The sequence below is a fragment of the Nycticebus coucang genome, chromosome 2 (genome assembly GCF_027406575.1).
Source record: "Nycticebus coucang isolate mNycCou1 chromosome 2, mNycCou1.pri, whole genome shotgun sequence".
NCBI classification, from domain to species: Eukaryota; Metazoa; Chordata; class Mammalia; order Primates; family Lorisidae; genus Nycticebus; species Nycticebus coucang.
In genome coordinates, this window is record NC_069781.1 from 131,282,684 (window position 1) to 131,308,752 (window position 26,069).

The following is a 26,069-nucleotide window of genomic DNA, read 5'->3' on the forward strand; positions in this document are numbered from 1 at the left end:
TTTCATTCCAGAAAAGGGCCAAGAATAAACTCAGACAGATATGTAGATACTATCTGAGGTAGCCCAATTCTGGAGACCTTTTGGCATGATTTGCAATTGCTAGGTTTCCTCTGGAAAAATAAAATTTCCAGCTCAGAATGCAAATCAATAGAAGCCAACTGTATGGAGCCCTTGATGTCACATTGGCCTGACCTGGTCACTGATAGCAGCTGCTGCGTGTGGGACACACACCCTGGACCCGGACCAGTCCTGTCCCTTGGGTCCCCAGATGAAGACTGGTGAAGCCACGCACCTCTCTGGAGCCTAAAGGGAAGATGATGGCAATCATTATAACTGTCACAGTTACCCGGCGCTCACTGCTGGAAGGCACTGTGTTAGTGCTCTGTGTATATTGACTCCTTTTGCTGTCACGTTAGCTCTATGTGGTCATTGCCATTATTATTTTCATTTCACAAATAAGGAAACTGAATCAGGGAGAGATTCAGGGACTTACTCAAGGCCACTCAACTAGAGTTAATTTCAAATAGTTGCCTCCTGTTTGTAGGGGATGTGGCTTGTCCCTGTGGGAAAGTCTGTCCAGAAGTAAATGTCCGGAGGCAGTGGCCTAAAGAGGGGTCACTGTGCTGGCTGGAAGTCAGACACCCCCACATTGGGTACTGGCCGTGCTGCTGAGCAGCTGGGTGGCCTTGGCTCAACCACTGGGCTCTGATCGCCTAAGCGTCTGCACCTCAGGAGTGAAGCATGTGGGAGCACCCGGGGGTTAAAGTCATGGGCATGAGGAGGGGCCTTTCGCCCTTGTTCAGTCATCATCTCACTCCATTGACTCTTCAGCAAGAATCCAGCCCTGGGCTATGTGTCAGGATGGCCACTTCCTGCAGAGACGGATGACTGGAGGTTTCAGCGCTAGGCTCAACTGGGGCCACTTGTCTGAGGGACAAAGGGTTTCTCTTCCACCCAGGCTAGAAATAGCAAAGAATCCCTGCCATTGAGTTGCTGCACACTGGCTCTGGGAGATGGCCTCCCTCACCAGCAGGGCGAGTCTGCTCCCTCTAACTCTACATCCGGCGGTCAGGGAGGGATTGCATCTTTTGCTGTACTCCTAGAGCAACCCTTTTGGGCTCGGTCACTTTCCACAGCCACACTGGCCAGCCACCATGGAAGAGTCCACTCTTCCCTTTCTCTGTCGTTAGAGGAAGCCAGCCCATGTGCAGCCACCCTGAAGCCAGCTAACCTCAGAGAGCTTCCTGGGAAGGCACAAACACGTGCATTTGGGTCACGCAGTGGAGGCCACCATGCTTCATATGGAAAACCAGACATGAACGTGTGTCCCTCCCAGCAAGCCCTTCCAATCAGCCTTCCAACCTGGGTCTTTAAGGGGGATGCGTGCTCATGCTGACAACCTCACGCCCCCAGCCTCCCACCCCACCCTGCTCTATGTGTTTTGAAATAAAAGATGCCCTTACAATCAGAGAGATTTCTGAAGAGACCAGTAAACGTAAGGTCCAAGAGCCATGTCCTCGGACTGTGTTCTCTCCCCAGTCCCCCAGTCCCCCTTCTACCCCTCCACTCCCAGCCTTAAACAAATTGACTGTTCAAATGAAAAAGAAAAGTAAGCCATATCTGAAACGGATATCATCTTGTCATCGCAGACCCTGGAGACAATGGACACGGGGAAGCCATTCCTGCATGCCTTTTTCATCGACCTGGAGGGCTGTATTAAAACCCTCAGATACTTTGCCGGTTGGGCAGATAAGATCCAGGGCAAGACCATCCCCACAGGTGAGGTGGATGAGCTGTAGCTTCCTCTGGGGTCTCTTTGGGGCTCTGTCTTCTCACTAATTTACATCTGCACAGCACTGTGCTGATTCTTCTAAGCAACTTCACATTTGAACCTGAGTTCAAATCACTTAATTGTGTAATAGACAAGATACAGAGAAGGTACCTTTGTGGGCTTCTGTGTTTCTTCTTTGCCTTTTTACTACTTGAAATTTTCAACCTTGATTATGTCCTTCCCCATCATATAACCCTCTTCCAGATGACAATGTTGTGTGCTTCACCAGGCATGAACCCATCGGTGTGTGTGGGGCCATCACTCCAGTAAGTATGGCAGCTTTTCTCCGTAGATTCTATGAAGACCTCACCCCACTGCCCTGTGTCCTTTAGAACCAGTTTCTGGTGTGTTTTTATCCAATTGCACCAGCATTGATTGAGCATTTGCTTGGTGGCATGATGCTCCGTGCTTGAGGGCCTGGGGGATGGATGAGACCCCATTTCTGCTCTCAAGGGCCTGGCTCTAGGTGGGTAATGGAATGCTCCATGGATTCCAACCAGAGTGGTCAGGAATAGCCAACCCCCACACCCAGGGTAGTGGCCTCTTAAATGGATCTTGATAAGAAAGACTTGTTCAAAAAGAAAGTGGGTTTTCCAAGCAGCAGGACTGGCCTGGCCAAAGGTGTGGAAGTGGCCGGGCTACTTAGAAAAACATAACAGGAAGGCTCAGGCAGGGACAGGGTGGGTACCGGTGATGGGTGGCAAGGGCTAGCTCCCAGCAGCCTGGGCTACCAAGATGCTGGCACTTAATTCTCTGGGCAGTGGGGATGTGTATAGGTGCCCAGGGAATGCAGTGATGTAGCCCATCTCTTTGGGAAGCCCCCTGGCTACTGCAGCAACAGCTGAGCAGGAAGCTGCAGAAGACAGTATGAAGTGAGGATAGAAAAAGTGCTCTGTGGAAGGAAAGAGGATGTTGCCCCTCCAGCAGATGTTTTGAGGGGGACAGAAGTACACATATGGCAAAATCCTTTTTGCAAAGGCTACCTATTGGCACCTTCCAGAATGCAGTTTAAGAAGCACTGTGCAAGGATCAGTTCTGATCATCACTAAACACTTCTGTGTTAGCCCTTAAACTCCAAATCCCATGACATGCGCATGTCCTCCACAGAGGTATCCTTGGGCACATGGTACAGGGTGGGGAGGCGGACCGGGGTCCCCAAGGCCCTTGTGCTCCGTTGCAGTGGAACTTTCCCCTGCTGCTACTGGTATGGAAGCTGGCGCCCGCCCTGTGCTGTGGGAACACTGTGGTCCTAAAGCCAGCGGAGCAGACGCCCCTCACCGCCCTGCATCTCGGCTCTCTGATCAAAGAGGTAAGACGTCCAAAAAGAAAATACTATGTGTTTTTGATAACATTCCCACTCCTAGGAACCAGGCCGCCGTCACAAGACAGGACAGTGGCATCCTGCTCAGTCGAGTGGGAAGGGAATGACTCCCTGTGTTTGACTTGGCGACGGCACTTTCTTTCTCCTGCTTGTGGTCACCGAAATGGAAGAAACTCCACTCCTCCCAGTCGTCCCAGTGAGAACACTTAACTCTCATTATGGGCTCAAACCTATGGTTTAAGACCCAATGTTTTGTCTGGAGAATTTGCAGGAGGGTCACCCAAAAGGGTGAGCCAAATATTTGAGAGGTTCTTTGGGTTTTGCATTGGTGGTGTGTGAAATGCTTTGTTTTTCTCTGCTGGGGTGACTTTGGCAGCTGTAGTTGAGTAGCTGCAGCCATGCAGGTGCCCCAGCACCTACCATCAATGCCCCCTGGTCTGCAAGCAGTCATCTTCTTCCCCAGGGCAGCCACAACTTAGGGAACCAGCGGGCTTAAGGGACACTTCCTTCGGGACATACTTGGCAACATATTTCAGTTATCCCATCTCAGCTTGTATGTAGCAAAAATTTAGAAGGAGAAACAAGAAGAAAAGAGGGACAGAAGAAAAGATCCTTTCATTTCACTTCTCAGCCAGGCTGAGTGCAGGTCCTGTAGCGCTCAGACACAAGGTTGGAGTAGCTGATAATGTACCAGTTTTCCACTTTCTTTCCGCAGGCCATGGAGGATGTGATTAAATCACCTTGATGACACAGATTCTCAAATCACAACTGTTAAAAAATAATGCCTATAATACTAAAGACTCAAAGCCCATGTCCTAAAATCTTGACTTTCAAAACTAATGCATAGTATAAGTGAGACAGAGGCCCGGTGGGGCATAGCGTCCTCCACCTTGTTTGTTTTGTGGTGTTCTTGGCTAATGACGAGGCTTAGTATGTGCAACACAGGAGGCATAAATGTGCAAGAAATTGGGCAGCCTCACCATCAGGAAGAGCCAGCTCCAGGTGGGACCCAGGGTCAATGAGCAGAGAACTTTCAAGCGGTGATATTTTGTCTCCACTTGGAACATGAATGGTGTCAATTTAAAAATGAAACCTGAAGCTTGAGAAGGATATTTTGCAGGTGGCTTTGAACTTGATGGGTTGTGACCAAGGTATTTCTCTTCCTCTCAACAAACAGACACTGACACACACATCACACACACGTATGCATACACTGACATATACATACACATGCATGAACACATACACGCATACGTGGATACACACTATATACACACATACAGACACATACGCAGAATGGTGCTCTACTTCACATGTACATACACATACTACAGGGGGGCCACAGCCACTGTGCATCTGCTGTACTGTAAACGCAAAGTGGCTGTGGCCCCCTGTGGTATGATATACTTTGCATCACTGTACATTTGCTCACAACCCCTTTTGGGGTGAGGAGCCCTGCCTGGAAGGAGGGGTGGGCATCTCACCCCAGCCCAGCCTGAATGCTGATGTGTGGCAGGAGATAAGCCCAGGTCTGCTCTCGGGGGACCTGAGGAGCGGGTAGAGTCCTGGGGTGAATGAGTGACTCAGGCCTAAGCTCAAGGACATCACACAGCTATGGCTCTCTCTGTCCAAACGTCTGTGGCAGACAAGGGTCCCTCTTCTTTGTCTGAATGCCATTTTGATTTCTTCCCAGGTTGGGTTCCCTCCAGGTGTAGTGAACATCGTGCCAGGATTTGGGCCTACAGTGGGAGCAGCAATTTCTTCTCACCCTCAGATCAACAAGATAGCTTTCACTGGGTCCACACAGGTAACCCTCCTCACGCGTTTTTGGCAAAATTCTTAGTGAATACATTATTGGAGACTAGAGACTCATGAACTTTTTCTTTGACAGGGTCAAATATGGTTCATTTTTCTTCTAAATTTGACTATGTTTCAGAAAAAAAAAAGTCACTGGCCCGGTTTCCAAACTAAATAAATAGAACTCAGAAGCCTCAGAAGAAAAGAATGAGAGATAAGATAAAATAAAAATGTAAAATATTGTACAGCAAACATTACCATAATTAAGATTAAGAGATAATTAACAAGCTGGAAGAAAAACACTTGTAATGATTTAGCTCTCCAAGAATTTATATCTTTCATATGTAAAGCACTCCTACAAATCAATAAAAAATAAAAAAGACCCAACTGAAGGGCGAGGTGATGAGAACCTCAACAAAGAAAAATACTGAATGTTCTATAAGCCTAACCTAATTGGTAATTAGGCAAGTGTGAATTTGAGTGAAAATCAGATTCTACCTTTGTCAGATCAGTAAACACTGACATGAGCTTCAGTAAACACTGAACCTAGGAAGTAAGCAGTCACGGACTCTGTCCCTAAGGTATTGGTAGTACTCGTCAAAAATTTTAAAGTGAAAAACTTTTGAGTCAGAAGTAGCATTTTGAAGAAAATTCTTAGAGAAATATTCTCATGGGCCTTCGGGGATGTATTTCAAGTCTGTCATAGCTATTCTGTGAAATGTTTTGTAGCCATTACAATGGGGAATACTGACCATGATCTCTTGATGTAGCACAAAAACATGAACGGTAGGAAATTATCCACAATCTGATCTCATTAGTAAAAGTGTATGTGTGTAGAAGCATAAATTGTCCACAGGGATCTCCAGAAATTATTGCCTTGGCTACCTCTGGAGTGGATCCTGGGTTTTGGAGTGAAAGGAGCTAAAGGTTTTCTTTCCCCCTTCAGTTTACACACATCTGTGTGTGGATTTATTTTTAGCAAGAAACTACTTCTCCATACTTAAAAAAGAAAGAAAGAAAGAAACACTTCCCATGCAGTCAGCTTCAGTGTCCCCATCTCCCTCCTACTTTGGTTCAGCCAAGAGCCCATGCCCCCTCCTGCAGCCCTGATGGATGTTATCACTGTCCTTGGGGACAAATATTGTCACAAAGATCACCCATGAGCTCACTGATTTCTAAAATGCGCTCACACCTGAGTGTTGGAGAAAACAATCCCAGGCCCTGAAGAGCCCAGCCCTGCCTCTTGCAGGATGTCTGGCTCTGGGCCTCCGTGTCTGCAGTGGTCACTGAGGATCTTCTTAGCTCAGAAGTCCAAGAAGCCTGGCTTTAGTTATCAGGGATAAGTCACCAAGTTATGCTGAGCCAACCTTCCCTCTGGTGCTGTGGTGGACAGCGGGAGAGATGCCCGTCAGACGGGCACACTCGGGGGGTGGGAATTCCTCTGTTATTTCCTAGCACCAATTCTCTCCCTGCCTCCAGGAGCCTCAGTATTAGGGGGTGTTTCCAGAGAGCTGGCTCTTCTCATCCTGAAGGTCAGCTGCACTCCCTGTTTCTCTAACCCTTGAGCCTCCCTCAGACTATACCAGAGAGCCAGGCAGACGCTTCTCCTGCTGGGCTTTCAGAGTTTCAGCCAAGGGGTAGAGGGGTCACCCCTTGGTCTCTTCAGCCCTTTGCCAGACTAGCTGGGCTCAGGGGCAGGAGCAAGGACAGGTGAGCAAGCAGCAATGCCAATAGCCAGCTGTAGGGCCTTCCAGAGTCTCCCATCCACACCTGTGAGTGCAGCAGTCAGACAAAGGCCTCCAGGACACTGAGGTCCACTATGGGTGAAGATGCTGGCAAGGTCAGCAGAGGGAAGTGCACCTGGGCAGAGAGGTGGGTGGCAGCACAGCCTCCTGCATGTCGTGAGTTCTGTGTGTGCATCTGGGCCAAGTTCAGCCAGGTCTGAGGTTTACTCTGGTCTGTGTTTGATCCTGAAGGTTGGAAAGCTGGTTAAAGAAGCTGCCTCTCGGAGCAATCTGAAGAGGGTGACACTGGAGCTTGGGGGAAAGAACCCCTGTATTGTGTGTGCTGATGCCGACTGTGAGTTTCTTCCCCTCCTGGGCTGTGCGGGGGCCTCCAGGGCACCCATCAATCTCTCCCCAATTCCTGGCCCAAATTGAGAACCAACTGAGAGGGAGATGCCCACACCTGGGCATGCTCCTACCTTGGGTCATCTGCCTGTGGTCATCCACCTGCAGACAGGTAATTTTATTACTGACGGAAAGCTTCCTTGGAAAGATGTGGCTTAGGGAGCAGCCAGAGAGACTGCCTGTTCCTGCCCCTCAGGATTAAATTTACCTTCTGGTCCCTACAGAGCTTCTCCTCCAGGGGAGGGTGGGGGCTGCCCACCCCCTGGCTGTCATCCTTCGGCCCTCCAGGCCAGTATTGCCTCTCAGGTTTTCACCCTCTCTGGAGAGTTGAGATGCTTCTTCCTTGTTTGTCTCAGGCCTGTCAAATCAGAGGAGGACAGTGGAAGCTGATCCTTACAAATCCCTCATAGTCTGGTTCTCTGCCTGTACCACCTCTTCCTGGGAAAACAACCTGCCCAGCAGCTGGGGAGCAGCCTGTGTCTTGCTAGAGCTGTATGACACAATATTAAAGCATATGCTATTGTTGGCTTCCATGTGCAGAAAGAGGGCAGAAAGGGCCACCCCTGGCATTCATTCACCTGCTGACAGGGTCAGCAATCAAACGGTGTGACTTCCCAAAGACTGTGAAGCACCTTCACCTTAAAGAATAGCCTCCCTCGCCTGTCCAGAAATCCCTGTCTTGGAGAATAAAGCCTTCCTTTCCACACTCAGATAAGGTTGGAATTGCAAATATCCTGGAGAAACATGAAGGTAGCACAGTTTCTCACTAAGGTATAAATGGCTGCTATCAGTTCCTTTCTCTGCAGCTGGCTTTCAGCGGGAGAGAGCACAGGAGAGGAAACAAGCTCCCAGGAAGGCAAGGGGAGTGGGGCCTGGGGTAGGACTGCCCTTTTTTGCCTGAATTGGTGCTTCCACAATTAGTGTTGCAAACGGTTCTGGGCCTATGTGGAGCAGGTCTGGTACTGTGAACCACCTTTGGAGTCCTAAACTCCAACTCCAAAGAGCTAGGATGCCTGGCTCATGCCTGCCATTAAAGCACAGTTTTCCCCGAGAGGAAAACTGCAGCTAAAGCACAGGACTCATTCTGTTTGGGGCTTGGTTTTACTTACAAGAGTCATAAAAACATGCTATGTAGCCATCTCCTACTTTTCATTGGGGCAGTGCCAGTCCACAAAATTACATCCTGACACAAGTGGCATCCCAGGCAGCAGGGGTAACAAACCACCATTCCCTTGCCCCTTTGGCCGCCACCCTCAGTTCCTATCAGGGTTCAGGAAATGAATCCATTGCCTTGGAGGGGGAGGCAGTTTCCAGTTGGCACCTGGGATGACTGACCACAGGAATCAGGGGCACAGAGAAAGCCAGGAACCTTATGACACTGTCCTACTGACACCCCCCAGCTGAACAGCTCATTCTCAAAGCCAAGGGCAGAGTCTCTCAGAGCTGCTCCCATGGAATTAGAATGGGTCACTTTCCAATGCCCAGGGCCCTGAGGGAGGGCCATGGAGGGCCTAACCAGGCCCTGCCTTTTGCTCTGTGCACAGGAAACTGCATTTTTTAAGCACTAAAGTGGGGGTGAGGGCTGCTGAAAAACCAGCCATAAATGCCAGCCCCTTCCTATCCTTACCTGTTAAGCATATCCCAAAGATCTTACTTTCTAAGCTAGCTCCATTTTAGTAACTGTTTTTAATTCTGCGTTAGCTCTACAGTTCAGATTCAGCCCTCCCCAGGCAGAATCAGTGCATAAAAAAAAAAAAACCCAACCCTTTTAATTCATACATAGTATTGCTACCTTAGATGACAAGGCACTTCTTTTACTCAAGTTGGAAAATTATGATTCCTCTAAAAGTTCTTGACAGTTGTCCTCCATCAATACTTACTGAAGTTTATTCTGTATTAACATCAGTCCCCCAGAAAAGGGGAAGGGGCAGGTTTGATGGGCAAGTGAAATGGGGAATGCTGTAATTTTGTTTCCTTAGCATATTAAAGGTCCTGAGAAGTCCTGTAGCCAGGAGACTGATCTAACCCCAAACTTGGTGGACCTGAAAATCCTTTTTCCCTTTCTCTCCATTTGGGAAATGCTGAGGACAAAGCTAATTTCCAAAATACAGCCATCCTGGGGCCTGGTGTGTGTGTGTGTGTGTGTGTGTGTGTGTGTGTGTGTGTGTGTGTGTGTGTGTGTGTGTGTGTGTGTGTGTGTGTGTGTGTGTGTGTGTGTGTGTGTGTGTGTGTGTGTGTGTGTGTGTGTGTGTGTGTGTGTGTGTGTGTGTGTGTGTGTGTGTGTGTGTGTGTGTGGTTAGAGCTGCAGCTGTTGCCAGTCCTGCTCTAACAACTTAATCGCTTCCTCTCATTCCCGCCCGCCTCCCCTCCCCCTCCAGTGGACTTGGCAGTGGAGTGTGCCCATCAGGGAGTGTTCTTCAACCAAGGCCAATGCTGCACGGCTGCTTCCAGAGTGTTCGTGGAGGAGCAGGTCTACGCAGAGTTTGTCAGGCGGAGCGTGGAGTACGCCAAGAAAAGGCCCGTGGGAGACCCCTTTGATGTCAGGACCGAGCAGGGGCCCCAGGTAACCTACTCATGTGTCTGCACCCATGTGCTCATCTGGGGGCTGAACTCCTGTGTCCCTGTGCAGAGTCTCTCTCAAAGGAAGGAACACTGACCTGCTTTGCCACTTAAGGATTTTGTTCAGAAGCTGATCAATAGTACAAACTCACCGGGTTCCCTTGGGGGGCTGAAATAGGGCTGCACACACAGGGATGTGGGAGAATGGAGCCCTTCCCATGACCAAGGCCATCTGCTTGCACCCTCCAGCCTTCCCTGAGTGCCATCCTTGTTCTGTGCCACCTGGCCCCCAGGAGAGAGCGTTGGGCAGAAAAATCTCATACGGATGGTCCAAGTGCAGAAGAGGGGCTGTAACCCTGGCTGGAGGCCGCAGAGAGCAGGCAGGGCCAGGGCTTGCACGTGTGTTACAGGTCAAGGTGAACCATCCGAAACCACAGAGTCCCAGAAGAAGACTCAGGGGATAGAGATGAGCCTCCAGGCAGTAGGAACACATCTCTGGAGGCCTGGTGTGGAAAGGCAAGAACAGGATGAAAATGATCATAACCACAAGGTTTAATATCCTCTTTAAAAGGGCACATCCTGTATCACTTTCTTGCTAATTATGAAGTGAAACAGATGGATAAACATTTAAAAGAGGGCAGCCTGACCATCACACGCATTATTGAAATGAACTTGACAGCAACCCACTTTGCTTTTAGCCAAAGACCAGACATAGCCATTAGATTTTGAGTCATGTGAAGTTGTGACTTGCCCACTTGTGTCTATCCAGGGAACTCACTGCCTCCCCACTGCATTGGCACTGCACGTACACAGGAGGCTCCAGATCTGAGCTCCAGTTCGGCTCTATGGCTTGTGAAAATCACAAAAATCATGCTTCAGTTTCCTCATCTGGAAAATGGGAGTCATAGATGAATGTTATGATAATTTCTTGGCACCTAGGGAGGACTTAGTAAAGAGTAGGTTTTGTTTTTAAAAGGGAAGAGCCTTCAATGACAGGCTCTCTGATCTCAGTGACAGTAGTGAGTAAGACTTCAGACCACGTTGATCAGTTTTGTTTAACTTTTGTGTAGGGGAACTCTGGATGGGAATGAGGGGTGTGTTTCTAGCTATAGCACCCACCCCACTTGCCCCAGCCCATGTGCTCTGATGCCTGCCACACGGCATACTTCTGCTTATGTCCAACATCCCTCATCCCCAGTCATGGCCTGTCTGGCCTCTGCCCCAAACCCGGTGGCCAGTGACACAAGGTTGTTTGATGGGCTTGGTTGGATTTCAGATCTGCACACAAACATGACCACAAGTCATTATCAAATCCTCCATGATTTTAAAGCTAAGCCAGAACCAGTGGGAAACATGTGAGCTGATCTCCATACCAAGGAAGCCTTTTTACCCCATCATTATTTGTAAGTCCCTTTCCAAGTCCTGCAGTCCTGACTATTGAAGCCAGATATGCACATCTCTTCCAAGAGAGCAGACTGAGGCTGAAGGGGTGTTGATTTCATCTGTGCTTGTGCTGCTGCTCGGAGTCCTTTTGAAAGCTCACTAAAGCCATCCAAACTTTGCATATTATTTTAGGACACTGTTGAGTTTTTTTTTTTTTTCTCCCAAAGTGCTTTTTCATCTATGGTAATAAGATTTTACTCGGAGAGGACTTACAGCTGTCCAAATAGTACTGTCTGTCTCATGCCTGTAAAACAGCTAGTGACCTAGATCCATGTCCACTGCAGGCGAACCGCTCCCTGGAATGCTCCAGAATCATTCAGGTTTATTTGGCAACTGAGCAACGAGGCACATAAACATTATGCAGGCCACCTGGCTGGGGCAGGATCCGGCAGCGTCCTCCCAGCTGAGAGCCGCGCACAACCCTGGGCCAGTCCTTTGGGGGCCATATTTCCCTGTTTCTGGTGGTGTGCCCTACTGCGTCATCTCACTTCCTGGCAGGTCCCTCTTCCTGTACTGTAAGGCACCAGCTGACATTTCATAGAGGATTATTAGATTTAAACAATGTGTTCATACAGACTCACTGGGGGAGTGTTGAGTTTGGATGAATAGGGTTTCCACGGGGACCCAGCACTGCCTACAGGACAGATGGAGTCTTCCAGGCAGAACATGGCCAGCAGCCAGTCAGGACCTGTATTTTGATGAAACCCTTTTGGCCCTCTTGGCCCCCAAGGAGTAGGAGAGAGGCTCAGTCACATCTGGAACTTTACAAAAATTTTTTTTCCTGAGACAGGGTTTCACTCCATCACCCAGGCTGGAGTGTACTGGTGTCATCATAGTTCCCTGCAACCTCAAACTCCTGGGCTCAAGTGATCCTTTTGCCTCAGCTCTCTGAATAGCTGGGATTGCAGGCATGCGCCACCACTCCCAGCTATATTTTCTATTTTTTATATAGATGGGGTCTTGCTATGTAGCTCAGGCTGGCCTCATACTCCTGGACTCAAGCAATCCTCCCTCCCACCTTAGGTGTGGCCTCCCAGAGTGCTGAGTTTACAGGCCTAAGCCACTGTACCCAACCGAACACCTGAACTTTTAACCTCAGACTTGGTTTACCTAGAGAAAAGTTGAGAGACCGTTGAGCTATTACTGGATCCATTGCAATTGTTTGCATTCCTTTCTTGGTGTGGGAGTGCATACACATGGGTTAAAACCCAAAGCACATAAAAAAGTCTATGGTGAAAGGGTTCCCTCCCACCCATTCATACACCTGGTTCTTACTCTTCCTCCCACGGGTATCCCATGTTCTTAGTTTGCTATGTATCCCTCCAGGATTTCTTTATGTGTATGCTAGCAAATATGATTATATCTTCTGATTCCTTCCATTATTTTTTACACAAAAGTTGCCATGTTTTTACTGTTTTGCACTACCTTGTTTGTTGGTTGTTAACAAGAAACTTAAAGAGTTTTGTATTCCAGTGCTTGGGGACCTCATTCTGTTTCATATGTACATAGAATTCTGCTGCATGAAGACATGAGAATTTAAATAACATCTGATTAACGTGGGCATTTGCAATCACACACAAGCTCATAGAGTATGTCATTGCACACAAGGAAATCCCTGGACCAGACCCCCAAAATGAGGTTGCTAAACAGGAACACCATTGTCATTTCTATCAGCATTACTGAATTACCTTCCATACAGGATGATCCAACTTATGTTCTTACCAGCATTGTATGCTTGTCTGTGTCTCAGCCTCACCAACAAAATATGGATTTTTGCCTATCTGAGAGTTTAAAGTAGTTATCTTTCAGTTTTGTTTTGTTTTTTTGAGACAGAGTCTAGGCTGTTGCCCTGGGTAGAGTGCCATAGTGTCATAGCTCATAGCAACCTCCAACTCTTGGGCTTAAGTGATCCTTTTACCTCAGTTTTTCTATTTTTAGTAGAGACAGGGTCTCACTTTTGCTTAAGCTGGTCTTGAACTTGTGAGCTCAAGCAATCCCAGAGTGCTAGGATTGTAGGTGTGAGCCACTGTGCCAGGCCCTCTCTTAGTTTTAATGTGTATCTCTTATAATGAGGATAGAACATCTTATCCTATGTTAAGAACCCTTTTATATTTCCTTTCTTGTCAAATGTGAATTTGCTTTGCATGTTTTCATTTTGTGTTGTTGGTCATTTTTCTCATTACTTCTAAGACTTCTTTATATTGTAGGGAGATTAGCTTTCTATGAATAATTTTCTCCAGTTTGTCTTTTCCCCCCTTTTGACTTCACTTATGATGATTTTGCCCTTATGATGATTTTGTTTTCCATACTCAAATCTGCCAGTCTTTTCTTTGTTTGACTTTTTGCATTTCAAGCCTTAGAAAGGCCAGCAATACTGCTCCAATTTGGAGGGGGGGTCTTGCATGTGACAGAATTTTTAAACTTTCATGGTTTTACTTTTCGTGGTGGTATCTTTGATTAGGAGTTTATCCTGGTGTAAAGTGTGAGGTATTTTAATATGGATCCAAGTCAGTATTTTAATACCAGATCCATATTTCATAAGTTGATTGGCCAACTATATGCACAGTGTATGCCTTCCCCTTCTGAGAAAGCCAGCATGCTCCTCCTCAGATATCAGCTACAAGGCACCATTGTGGTTGCTTATTCATCTCTTTAAAGCTTTTAGAATGAAACTAGAATTTCTATGCACAAGTCTCAGTTGCAGTAGACCTACTAAAGTCTGCCTTTCTGAACCACAGAGGAAGGGGACTATCAACAGGTCATGGAAGAAAACAGGCTCTCCTGGATTTCAGGAAGAAGGATCAATGGAGGGTGGGCAGGAGGAGCATGCTTCCCTTGAGTAGTCTCCCAAAGGGTGCCCTTTTGACAACTGGCTGGTGCCATGTCCACAAATCAGGTGTTAGGCTGGTGGCACAGGGAAAACTCCTGCCAGAGACTCCTCTAGACAAGGCAGCAAAAGGTGGAGCCTTTCTGATGAGCTGGTTCCCCGCCCACCAAGGAGCAGCCCCACCACCCTACCTTGAGGCTCACTCACTCCACTCTGTTTCCAGAGCTGCTGAGCAGGGAGGCCAGCTTTTCTGCTCACTTTGCAGCATGAAAGGAGAATGCCAGTTACTGTTACCCTGATCCTTGGTGCCAAGTGAGCAGGGTGCAGCATTGCCAGGTAACTCATGGAACCCCCATTAGATTTGAATTTCAGATAAGCAATGAATGCATTTTTAGCATAAGTATATCCCAAATACTGCTTGAGACATGCTTATCATACTAAAAAATCATGTGTTGTTTTTCTGAAATGCAAATTTCACTTAGCATTTTGTATTTCTGTTTGCTAAATCTGTCAACCTGCCCAGGCAGGAGGATCACTTGAAGCCAGGAGTTTGAGATGGGCCTGAGCAACATAGCAAGACCCCACCTTTGTTAAAAACAAACGAACAGGGATGGCGTGGTGGCTCACACCTGTAATCCTAGCACTCTGGGAGGCTGAGGTGGGAGGATCCCTTGAATTCAGGAGCTCGAGACCAGCATGAGGAATAGCAAGACTCTATCTCTACTAAAAATAGAAAAATGAGTTGGGCGTTATTGAGGGCACCTATAGTCTTAGCTACTCTTAAGGCTGAGGTAGGAGGATTGTTTGAGCCCAAGAGTTTGAAGTTGCTATGAGCCATGATGTCATGGCACTCTAGCCTGGGTGACAGAGTGAGACTCTGTCTCAAAATGAACTAATAAACAAACAAACAGAGAAACCTTACAACCTGAGTAGGATGTAAAGAGTTGGCAGAGCAAGAATATGCCCACTTCAGACCTTGTATTACTCATGGACTCCTTATAGCATGGAGAGGTGTCTCAGACATGTGAATAAACCCCAGACCTCGGGAGAGACCCCTGCTCTCAAGGTCCTAGATTTGTGCACGGGAGTAATATTTAAACAAGCCGCATTTGTTACGTGGGTTATGAGTTAGCAAGAACGTGCAAGGGGAGGGCAGTTGATGCTCTTAAAAGCCACTGAAAATGTAAGCTGGCAGCCCCTGCCTGGAGGAACCCTGGCTGTACTTCCCCTTTGTGTTTTGCAGATTGATCAAAAGCAGTTCGACAAAATCCTCGAGCTGATCGAGAGTGGCAAGAAGGAAGGGGCCAAGCTGGAATGTGGAGGCTCCACCCTGGGGGACAGGGGCCTTTTCATCACACCCACTGTCTTCTCAGAAGTTACAGACAACATGCGGATTGCCAAAGAGGAGGTACATGGGAGCTGGGGCCTTTCGCACGGGACCTCTTCTCTAGGGCCCAGGGATCTCAGAGCTGCTTCGGAGGTGAACGTTTTCCTTTTCTTGTGGCCTTTCCTCCTCTCCTTTGGGGTCCTTAGGGAAGACATCTTGCCCTGTGCCTCTGGCGAAGACCAGGGACTGAACAGCAGGTGTGGGGATTTGCTCCAGCCCTGCATTTGCACTCATCCCTGTGGTCTCTGGGGAGTACCAGTCCTTCTGCAGTCTCCAAATTAGTCCTGCAGCCTGGGATGGAGAGCTGTCGCCACCTGTGGGTTTTGTCAGGAAGTCATTCAGGGCCCAAAGCTGCCCAAGACTGAATTTCCATGCAAAGTGTTCATTCAAAGAACGTGTCACAGCTAGAATTCCCCCTTGAAGTTTTCCATCACAGACATCCCTGGAGATGATGGAGATCAGGAGACTCTCCTAAGAGTGTAAATCTAACTTTGTCTTTCCAGGCCACTGTTTAGCTAGATGGGAGCTGGTTCTCCCTAGTCCCCAGGATTTATGAAAGGAGAACCCCATGCCAGGGTGGAGGAGGTTAGAATCTTGCTGGGGTGTGGTCTTTTGGGCACATGAAAGAATGAATCATTGCAGAGGGCTTTCTCATGTGGGCATTTTATAGACTTTCCCCTTGAGATTTTGATGCGTTACTGACTGTGCTGTGACAGCATGGAGCTCAGCTCTTTAAAAATCCCTGTGGTGAGAGGTCCTGAGGAAACGGGGGAGATATTTTGACAGCCTGGACACCTTTCTGCTTGCTTCTAATTGTGTCCAATATTGAATCAATTGCAAGCTTCCTTTAAAATCACCTTTAAATGTTTAAATCTTTAGTGTTTCCACATCCTTTTCTTTCCTGGTATGCAGACTCTGGTTGAACATTGTCTCATTCCCTCCCCTGGGGATTATTGTGGAAACATTTTAGAGTGTCTTTATTGGCAGAAAACATAGCACCAAGATGTCAGGGCACACAGTCGTATAACACATCTGTAGATATCTTTAGAGACTGGGTGGGATGGCTCACACCTATAATCCTAACACTCTGGGATGCCAAGGCGGGTGGATCTCTTGAGCTCACAAGTTGGAGACCAACCTGAGCAAGAGAAAGACCCTGTCTCTACCAAAAAAAAAAATAGCTGAGCATTGTGGCAAGCACCTGTTGTCCCAGTTACTCAGGAGGCTGAGGCAAGAGAATCTCCTGAGCCCACGAGTTTGTGATTGCTGTGAGCTATAATGCCAGGGCACTCTATCCAAAGTGACAGAGTGAGACTCTGTTTCCTAAAAAGAAGAAAAAAAATATTTAGAGGTAACTTTCCAAAAAGTCACACAAAGGTTTTGTCTTCTGTGCATCCACCACGCATGGGTTACTACTCCAAGGCTCTTGGGCTGGGGGTTCTCAGAAGCCCTGATGACAACGAGAGATCTTAAAACACAACATATATTTTTGTTATTATTTTTTATTTTCATTTCATTTTAATCCTTCCCTTCAGACTTCAACTGTTATGCAGCTAAAAATATCTTTGGATGTTCTTTTTCCTCCAATCATCATTTTCCATGCCTGTGTGCATACTGAGTACATGAAAAGGCATAAACAGAAGGAAAAGCCTTTTCAGAGTGTACACTTCGATTTGAACATGCCTCTCACTGCCATTCTTGCAATTAATTATAGATTTTTGGACCAGTGCAAACAATACTAAAGTTCAAAAATATGGAAGAAGTGATAAAAAGAGCAAACAGCACTGACTATGGACTCACAGCAGCTGTGTTCACAAAAAACCTCGACAAAGCCCTGAAATTGGCTTCTGCATTAGAATCTGGAACGGTGTGGTAAGTTGAGTGTGTGTGTGATTCACTCTCGTGAGTCACTCGCTTGCTGGCTGTGTTACTCTGCTATTAACAGAGAACGTCTAGTTGTATATTATGTGCCAAGCACCGTCAAAGCACTTTGCTCCATCCTCATGACCACCTTCTGAGGTAGGTACCATCATGTCTCCATTTTATAGATGAGGACATTGAGGCTCAGAGAGACCAAGTAACTTGCCTAGGATCACACAGCTAGTATATGACAGAGAAGGCTGTGTCCATGCCTTTGGCCCCCATGCTGTACCACCCCTCTGCCTTTATTTCCAATTCTGATGCTAAAAGCAGTCCCTGCTTTACCAATAATTCTGCAGACTATGTACTGTTATCCCCATTGTAAAGATGAATGAGTTGAGGCTCAGAGAGGTTGAATAATAAGCTCAGAATCATATAACTAGGAAGCAAGAGAACTTTGGGAGGCAGGTCTGTCTTGTTTCAAAACTAATTCTTGTAATTCCTTGATGCCATAATTTCTGTTTTTTGCCTTCTTCATTCTATTCCTATCCCAACGAGGAGTTCTATACTTAAGTATATTCAAGTTTTATGATGGGAAGAATGTGGAGGCAGAAGGTGAGAGCACACTGTGTTTGAATCGCTGAAACTTTGGTGAAAGGCCCCCTCTGGACAGAGCTCTGCATCAAATGAATGCCCAGCAGCTGCAATGCTGAGACCCAGTGGACCTTCCCCAGGTCACTGTGAACATCCTTGCGTTCTTTTTCTAGGATCAACTGCTACAATACCATCTACGCACAGGCTCCATTCGGTGGCTTTAAAATGTCGGGAAATGGCAGAGAACTGTAAGTGTCCCCACTGCGGGTCGAATACAAGATCTGTCAGATTTTCAGGCAGTGACTCGGGCTCCAGCTTGCTTGAGGCCCCTCTGCTTTGTGCGGGTCAGCCATGTCCCCCTGGGGCCAGTCAGGACCTGTCCCTTCCCCTCTTTTCACACCCCACCCTTACTGCCCTCCACTTCAGCCTGCCTTTCTCCAAGCCTCGGCTTCCGTGTTCTGCCAGCACCTATTGCGCTAGGCACGTGACAGAGGTTGCCTGGATGGGGACTCAGGCAGAATTAACAAAGTGCACTTTGTGCCAGACACGGGATGTCATTACTCACACAAACTCCAACCTAAGCAGGGAAGATAGGCTCTCACCAAGGTCAGGCTCCAGACCTGGTGGGACTCCCCGGGGACACTGTGGGTGACTCTGGTTCTTCCTTGGTACTCCATTGGGAGGTGTATGGCAGCCCCTCCTGCAGGGTTTCAGTGGCCCATCAGTGTGTATAGACCCACTGCAGACCCCTCCACATTTCCTTTCTATCTGGCCCGCTGGAAAAATGAGGTCCATAGGTTTAGAACTAATGGGCCTTCTGGCCTCTGACCCAGGCTCGGAGACAGAAGGAGAGTCCTGGGGGTGGAGCCACTGTGGCTTCCAGCCGAATACTGTCTTCTCTCTCTCTGTCTTTCTCAGTGGTGCTCAGAGTTTTATTAGCCTTTGTGGACAAACATTTTTAAGATCAATGTTCCTGAGGAACCATCTGTGACAATACCCCAGGGCTGTTCCTGGGACATCTCTAAAGGGCTCAAGCTCTTCCTTTGATTTAAACAGTTTGTGTTATTTATTTATACACAGATGCCTTACCTTGCATTTGTTTGCTCGTCTTCCAGCGGGAACATACTCAAATACCTCCCCTCAGCTGGGCCTCGGTGGGGCCTTTGCATGGCTTCCCTTCCAGATGTGATGAAGGACAGACGCTGGCTTCCATCCCTCCCTGCACACGCACTCTTGGCCAGTCTGTGTGAAATTGGGGTCCCCGCCTGCATATACCAGTCTGCCTTCTGGTGCCATCCTTGACGCATGGCAAATGCCCCAGAGCCATCTGAAATCTGAGTGCAGTGTCCACTGGCCTCACCTGATTCCTGTAACTGATTCCCCTTCAGGGCCCATCCTTGAATTTTTGTCCTTGAAGACACTTTGCAGAAATGCATTTCCTCCTCCTGGAGGCTCATGTGTATTTGAGTTCTGTGAGCTTCTGCTTCTTTAACCTCTTCTACCTGCCTGACCTCTGGGCACGGGAGGCTGGGGCTGGGGTCACCAGGGTCCCCTCCACAGCCTTCCAGCAACAGTGCTGCTGGCATTCGCTGAGCACAACCTCTGGGGCAAGTTCTGTACCTGTCGACCCACATCATCCTCACAACCTTCTGTGCAATGGGTACAGCTATTTTCAGTTTGAGGAAGCAGCCCAGGGAGCTAGTAAGTGACAGAGTTGGGCATGAACACTGGCAGCCTGGGCCTTGGACCCAGTCCAGGGCAGGGCCTCACTTTGTCAGCACCTGGCACAAAGCCAGCCAGGGCTTGCATGGTCATTTGTCTCATTTGATCTGCTGCCTTCAATCAGATGGGCCATCAGGGCTGGGGAACTCTGAGGTCAGCCATGCCTTGGCAGCAAGAACTTCCATCCCCAAAGCAAATGTCCTTGGATGTAGGGCCCACCTGATCCCTGGTGTGTGCTAACTCACCCTGTGATTTGACCTCACCTTGACCTTCCCAACACCCTAACAGGGCCTTTAGCTCCTTAGTACCCTCTTATACAACCCAGGGCAGGGCTTGGTGAGTATTCACTGAACACAGTCCGTGTTCCATCCTGCCAGTTAGCCACAATCGGGGCTTTTTTGAATGTCTGTTTTTTGGACTTTTGGCATGTTTTCTTAAGGCTTTTGATAAAGTGTTTAAACATAATTCACAAGGAGCCTGGAAACTGCCTTGCAAACCAATTTCTGATTTCAGTTGCCTCTAATTGATGTCTTCATGTTGCAAGAAGTTCCCCTTTTTTAAAACTGGAGCCGCAAGCGGTGGATTCCGTGGTTTTCCCCATCCCTGGCCACCCACCCACGTACCCCTCCAGGATCTGTTTCTGTGCAGGGCTTGGCATGGATCCTGCAATGTCTCTTCCTCCTGGATGTTTTTGTTCTTGGTTTTTGTTTTGCTTTTTAATAAAAGTGATGTAGGAGGTACCTGTAGCTCAGTGGGTAGGGCACCAGCCACATACTCTGAGGCTAGTGAGTTCAAACCCAGGCTGGACCAGCTAAAATCAACAATGCCAACTGCAAAAAAATAGCCAGGCGTTGCAGTGAGGCTGAGGCAAGAGAATCGCGTAAGCCCAAGAGTTTGAGGTTGCTGTGAGCTGTGATGTCACAGCACTCTACTGAGGGCGACATCATAAGACTCTGTCTCCAAAAAAAAAGAGAAAAGGTGATATAGTAACCAAAAAATCTACACAGTAGAGATATTTGGAAAGTCAAGTCCTCCTTTCCCTAACCCTTAAAGCCATTCATTAAAGATAAACATTGTTTAGTCATTAATTTTGCTCATTTATTCACTCGGCAAATATTTTTTGATCATCTTTAATGTACCCAGCATGACACTAGTGACTGAGCATATGGCAGTGAACAACATGATCACCAACCCCTGCCTGCCCCTGACATTCTGATGAGGTTTAATGGGAGAAAGGATGGGGTTCATGGATGGCCATGCCCACCAAGGTGGAAGAGACTAGGCAAGAAATGCTAGGAGATAGAGGCCACCTTGGGTTGAATAAGAGCAGCAGGAATGTGAACAAGGGCGGCAGCAGCAGACATCAAAAGAATGAAGGGATTTACTTACTTATAGGAACTATTTTACTACTGGACTATTTTAATACTAGTTATGTGCTAATTCAACATGATTTTATCACTTTATTTGCTTTTCTTTATTAAGTTGACAAATTATTAACAACTTTAAATCTTTACAATGCAATTCCACGTACTCACTTTAAAGTATATTGTGCATTTTTATACATACAATGGATGTAAATGTATGTGTTCTTTTCTGTTTTCAAATGAAATGGGGGCAAGCTACTTTTTCCCTCTTGAGAATGGATCTTGGATAACCTTCCATTCTTTTCATCCTGTGAGGGTCTCATGTGAGAGACTTTTGAGTTATTTTTTCAGGGATTTTGCTATTACAAAACCTGCTGATGTGTTTTCTTGTGTATATACAGGGCGTCTATAAAGTTTGTGTGCAATTTAAATCACAAACTATTTTGAATTGCACACAAACTTTACGCACACCCTGTGTGTGTACGTGTGTATATATATATATGTTTATGAATCTGTTGAAGATTGTTTTCTGACTTCCTAAAATTGAATAATTTGTTACATGAAAAATGGGCTCAACATTGGTTTGCATTTCTTTTTTTTTTTTTTTTTTGTGGTTTTTGGCCGGGGCTGGGCTGGGTTTGAACCTGCCACCTACGACATATGGGACCAGTGCCCTACTCCTTGAGCCAAAGGCGCCGCCCTGGTTTGCATTTCTTTAATCATGAGGGCGTGGCACACCTTTTTTACACTAATTGGTAATTTGCATTTTTTCCCTGCAAACTATCTATGTCCTTCGTTGATTTTTCCATCTGATGGTATGCATTTTTCTTGTCAGAGCTCTTTGTATATTAGGGAAAACAGCATTCTTCTCACACAGGGTTGTAAATTTTTTTTTTTAGTTTGTCCTTTGTCTTTTTGAGTTTTTGAATGGAGTTTTTGCTCTACAAAAGGTGGATCTAGCATTTTGTTTATGGCTTTTATATTTTGTGTTATGTTTAGAAAAGATTACAAAATAATTCATTCACTATTGTGCATTCTTAAACTATTTTAGGAAACTACCTAAAAATCCCAAGCAAACATTATTGGTAAAATAACAGTGTTACTTTCTACCATCCATTTTTTACCTAGCTCATCGTAGGTGCTAAGTATGAATTATCTCTACTTGCTATGACTACCAGGAGGTAATGATATTCCCATTTTACAGATGATGAGACTCAGGGAAGGCGATGGATTTGCCTAAACTACATAATTCTAAGCCCATGGTTCTCCAACTTAAGCATGCATCAGAATCACCTGGGGAGGGGGTTGTTAAAATACAGGTTTCTGGGTTCCACCCCTAGAGTTTCTGATTCAGTAAGTTTGTTAGTTTTCTATTATTGCTACAACAAATTACCACAATGTTAGTGGTTTAAATAACATAACTTCATTATCTTATAGTTCTGTAGGATAAAAATCTGACACAGGTCTCATGAGCTAAAATTAAGGTATCAGCAAGGCAATATTCCTTGCCCTTTCCAGCTTCAAAAAGCTGTCCATGTTCCTTGGCTGGTACTGCCTTTTCTCCATCTTCAAAGCCAACACCGTTGCATCTCTCTGAACCTGCTTCCGTGGCCTCATTTCCCGCTGACTCTCTTCTTCTGCCTTCCTCCTCCACTTTTAAAGATCCTGTGATTACAGTGGACCTACCAAGATGATCCAGGCTGACTTCTCCCTTTTAAGGCCATGTGATTAGTAACTTGAATTCCATCTGCAACATGAATTCTTCTTTGCTGTGAGGCTGGGCACAGTGTAATCCTAGCTCTGGGAGGCTGAGGCAGGTGGATTGCTTGAGCTCAGGAGTTTGAGACCAGCAAGAGCAAGAGCAAGACCCATCTCTACTAAAAACAGAAAAATTAGCTGGATGTCATGTTGAGTGCCTATAGTCTCAGCTACTTTGGAGGCTGATGCAAGAGGATCTGGAGTGCAGGAGTCTGAGGCTGCTGTACTTATGATGCCACGGCACTCTAGTCTTGGCAATAGAGTGAGACTCTGTCTCAAGAAAAAAAAAGATTCTTTGCTGTAGAAACTAACATATTCACAGGTTCCAGGATTAGGATGCCAATGCCTTTGGGGAAGCACTTATTCTGCCTACCACAGGAGGTCTGAAAACCTTCATCTCTAGCAGGTGGGGAGGTGAGGCTGCTGCTGCTGGTCTGAGGAGATGGGATTCGGTCTCAGGTGTTTCTAGCTGCAGAGCCTCCAGTGGCCACCTCTACTCCTTTTCCTAAACAAGCACATATTTTTCTTTATTTCACAGCAGATCAAAGGCTCCAGAGGGATTTAACTCTATTCAAAGTGGCCTGTCCATTCTGGGAAGGAAAGCTATACTGAGGCTGGCCCATGCTACCAGAAAAGAGTCACCTGGGCTCTGCAAGACTTAAAAGATGCTAATGCAAAAGCATGGTCTCCCTATGTCCAATGTGTGCTAATGTCTGCATCCCACTCCTCCAGCATGGCCTTGCTCTCTGACAGCAGGTGCTCAGCTGTGTGCTCTGAGGCCAAGTGCAGGTCCTCAATGTTCTTGCCTCTCATCCTATGGCTTCATCTCCAGTTCACAGCTTCGGGCGTCTGCCCCTTCTGTCTCTCCAAGTGGCTTCAAATTGCCACCTAAAAGTTATAAATCCAGAGTAATCTCTGTGCCTGCTCTCCTGCCTCCTTCACCCTCCTAGGCCATCTCTTTTTGCTCTCTACTCCCAACCCAGGGAACCCACCTGTTTAATTATAAAACCCCTTCTTTCTTCAAAGGCAAACCCTTTGTTCTTCTGAATATTTCAAAAGCATCACACACACAAAAACTTGATATTTACAGTGAAGTCACACATCCAGTTGCTGACACTGGCTAATGGTTTTTGCTATCATTCGGTCAAGTTGTCACATTTTGACCTGTTACATAACCCCCAAACTGCCCAACAGAATAACCTAGCAAATGGAACACAGTTTCCACAAAATGTCTAAATGACATGCCCATTTTTAATTTTCCTCTTTTCTGTGATCACAGAGGTGAATATGCTTTGGCTGAATACACAGAAGTGAAAACTGTTACCATCAAACTCGGCGACAAGAACCCCTGAGGGAAAAAAGGTTCCTTCCTCAAACACGGATAGCTGACTGTGGCAGAGCAAACCTGCCGAAGAAAAAAATCACTTTTCTGACCTTCTTGGGATACTTTCTTCTGGAGGCTTGAAATCTACTGGAGTTGAATGATTTTTTTGTTTCCTTCTTACACTCATGTTTATTGATCAAACTATGGATGCCCATATGCTGTGTGCAAAATTGCAGGCCTGCCTGGGAAGGGAGCGGTTGGTCGTTTCCAATTTTCCCTATAGACCAGGTCCAAGAGACAGTGAAGATACTCAGGGCTTTGTTAACAGGAAGTGGTATTTGAAGTATCCAGCAGTTGCTTAAAAATGCTTTGCTGACTCTGACTCCAGTAAGAATTCAGAAAAAAACTCCGTGTGTGTTCTGTGAGCAGGCCCTGTACTGCGGTCTCCTCAGGGTTACCCGCTCATAGAACATTCCCTTCCTCTTTCTGAGGTAGAGGTTGGATCATTCAGTGGGAAAAGATCAGCATAAAATTAAGAAAAATTTTTTAATAATTTAAAAAAAAGGATTTCACGGTGATAAGCTTATGGGAAGTGAGTTCCGGGGAAGGGTGCTAGAGGCCATTGGGGTGGGTCTTTGAGGTCTATAAATTGACACTGACATGTGATTCAGCTTAAAACCAATCTGCCTTTGGAATATGACTGAATCAACAGCCCAAAAAGCTTGCTCAAAAACTATATCACCTTAACAAAGGCATTTTTCTTAGGCAGAAAACATGGTTAGCATGACCTTTGCTGCTAAGGATCCAATGTTCTAACACTACAACAGCACAGCAAACCTTAGGATAATGAAGTTCCACATTTGACGAATCAGAGCAATAATTCGCTTTTACAAATTATGCATTTCACCCATATTCGCTAATGGTTTATGACAAGCCTATGTAGTTTTCCTTTTCTCCAATTCTGTAATACAGTTTAGATTAGTCAAATGCACACAACCCGAAAGACTGCTGTTATAATACAGCCCTGTCTTTTTTAAGTCCTATTTTGATATTAATTTCTGATTAGTCAATAAATCACACCTGTATTCCATGGAGGCCCTGGATCTTCATCCAAGGGACATATTTTACTAACAGATGGTGATTTGTTTTTTTCCTCTTTGGGTATCCAAATGCCATGTAATTTCATGTTTTAACATGGGAAGCTGAAAATGTTCCCAGATAGCTTTAAAAACAAAAGCAAATTTAATTCATGTTATTCAGATACTTTTGGATACTTTTACTGTTGCTGACTAGTACTTTTCTAACTGGGAAGCTGGTGCTTCTGCTTGAGAATGAATTCGGAGAGAGAAATAATAAAATGAAGCTCTACGTCAGAACCAGTGTATAAAATGGGGTTATCACCTCTGTCTGAGATAAGCAATACCAAATTCACCTTCTCTCCATCAGTTAACATCCATCACTTATGCTTCCAATACCTTGTTAAGTCAGGATTTGACTTCATACACTGAATTTTCAGTATTTTATCTCAAGTAACTATAGACACTAACCTTCATAGTAATACATTAGAGGGTTCCTATTCATTCATTGTACAATAATGCCTTTAATATGAAATGCTACATTATTTATAATTGGTATAGTTATTATATCTTTTATAGTTGTAAGTACACAGAGGTGGTATATTTAACCTTCTGTAATATACTGTATTTAGAAATGGAAATCTATATAATGTTAGATTTCACTTCTTTTAAGGTTAATTCCTGTGTTATGGTTTAAAAATCAGCTTGGGAATTCTGATCCTAACTACAGAATGTGTTCGACAATGCAACAACAATTAAAAAAAAAAATGGATGTTTGAGAAACATTGTTTTTTCCTTTTAAGGACAGATTTTTTAATTCTGTGGTAGGCCTTTCTCTTTCTGAGACCCGTACCAAATGGCTTTTAATAAAGCAGGATCTATGACTTAAGAATAAAATTGCATTTGCTCAATTGATCAGGTCCAAAGCTTTGCCTGAGTGTGAGACCCTTATCTGTGGGTTTGGAGGTTGACCAGGCCAGGAGCTGGGCCTCAGAGGTTCTGTCGTCTTCACTGGCTAAGTTTAACCTGTCATCTAAGCTGCCTGAGTCTCATTTATCATAAAGTGATGAGGATGTA

At 46.1% G+C, this 26,069-nt stretch overlaps 1 protein-coding gene across 1 annotated transcript in view; it reads left to right on the forward strand.

Moving 5' to 3' along the window:
- The window catches only part of ALDH1A3 (aldehyde dehydrogenase 1 family member A3), a 37,656-nt gene extending 11,881 nt beyond the window's left edge, over positions 1–25,775 (forward strand). The window contains exons 4-13 of the mRNA XM_053581848.1: positions 1,650–1,779; positions 2,036–2,097; positions 3,012–3,140; positions 4,846–4,959; positions 6,926–7,028; positions 9,457–9,641; positions 15,151–15,315; positions 17,009–17,166; positions 17,922–17,996; positions 23,872–25,775. Coding sequence (XP_053437823.1) covers positions 1,650–1,779; positions 2,036–2,097; positions 3,012–3,140; positions 4,846–4,959; positions 6,926–7,028; positions 9,457–9,641; positions 15,151–15,315; positions 17,009–17,166; positions 17,922–17,996; positions 23,872–23,944 — 1,194 coding nt within the window. The 3' untranslated portion in view covers positions 23,945–25,775. The remainder of the gene's footprint in view (positions 1–1,649; positions 1,780–2,035; positions 2,098–3,011; positions 3,141–4,845; positions 4,960–6,925; positions 7,029–9,456; positions 9,642–15,150; positions 15,316–17,008; positions 17,167–17,921; positions 17,997–23,871) is intronic.
- Positions 25,776–26,069: the final 294 nt, after the last annotated feature.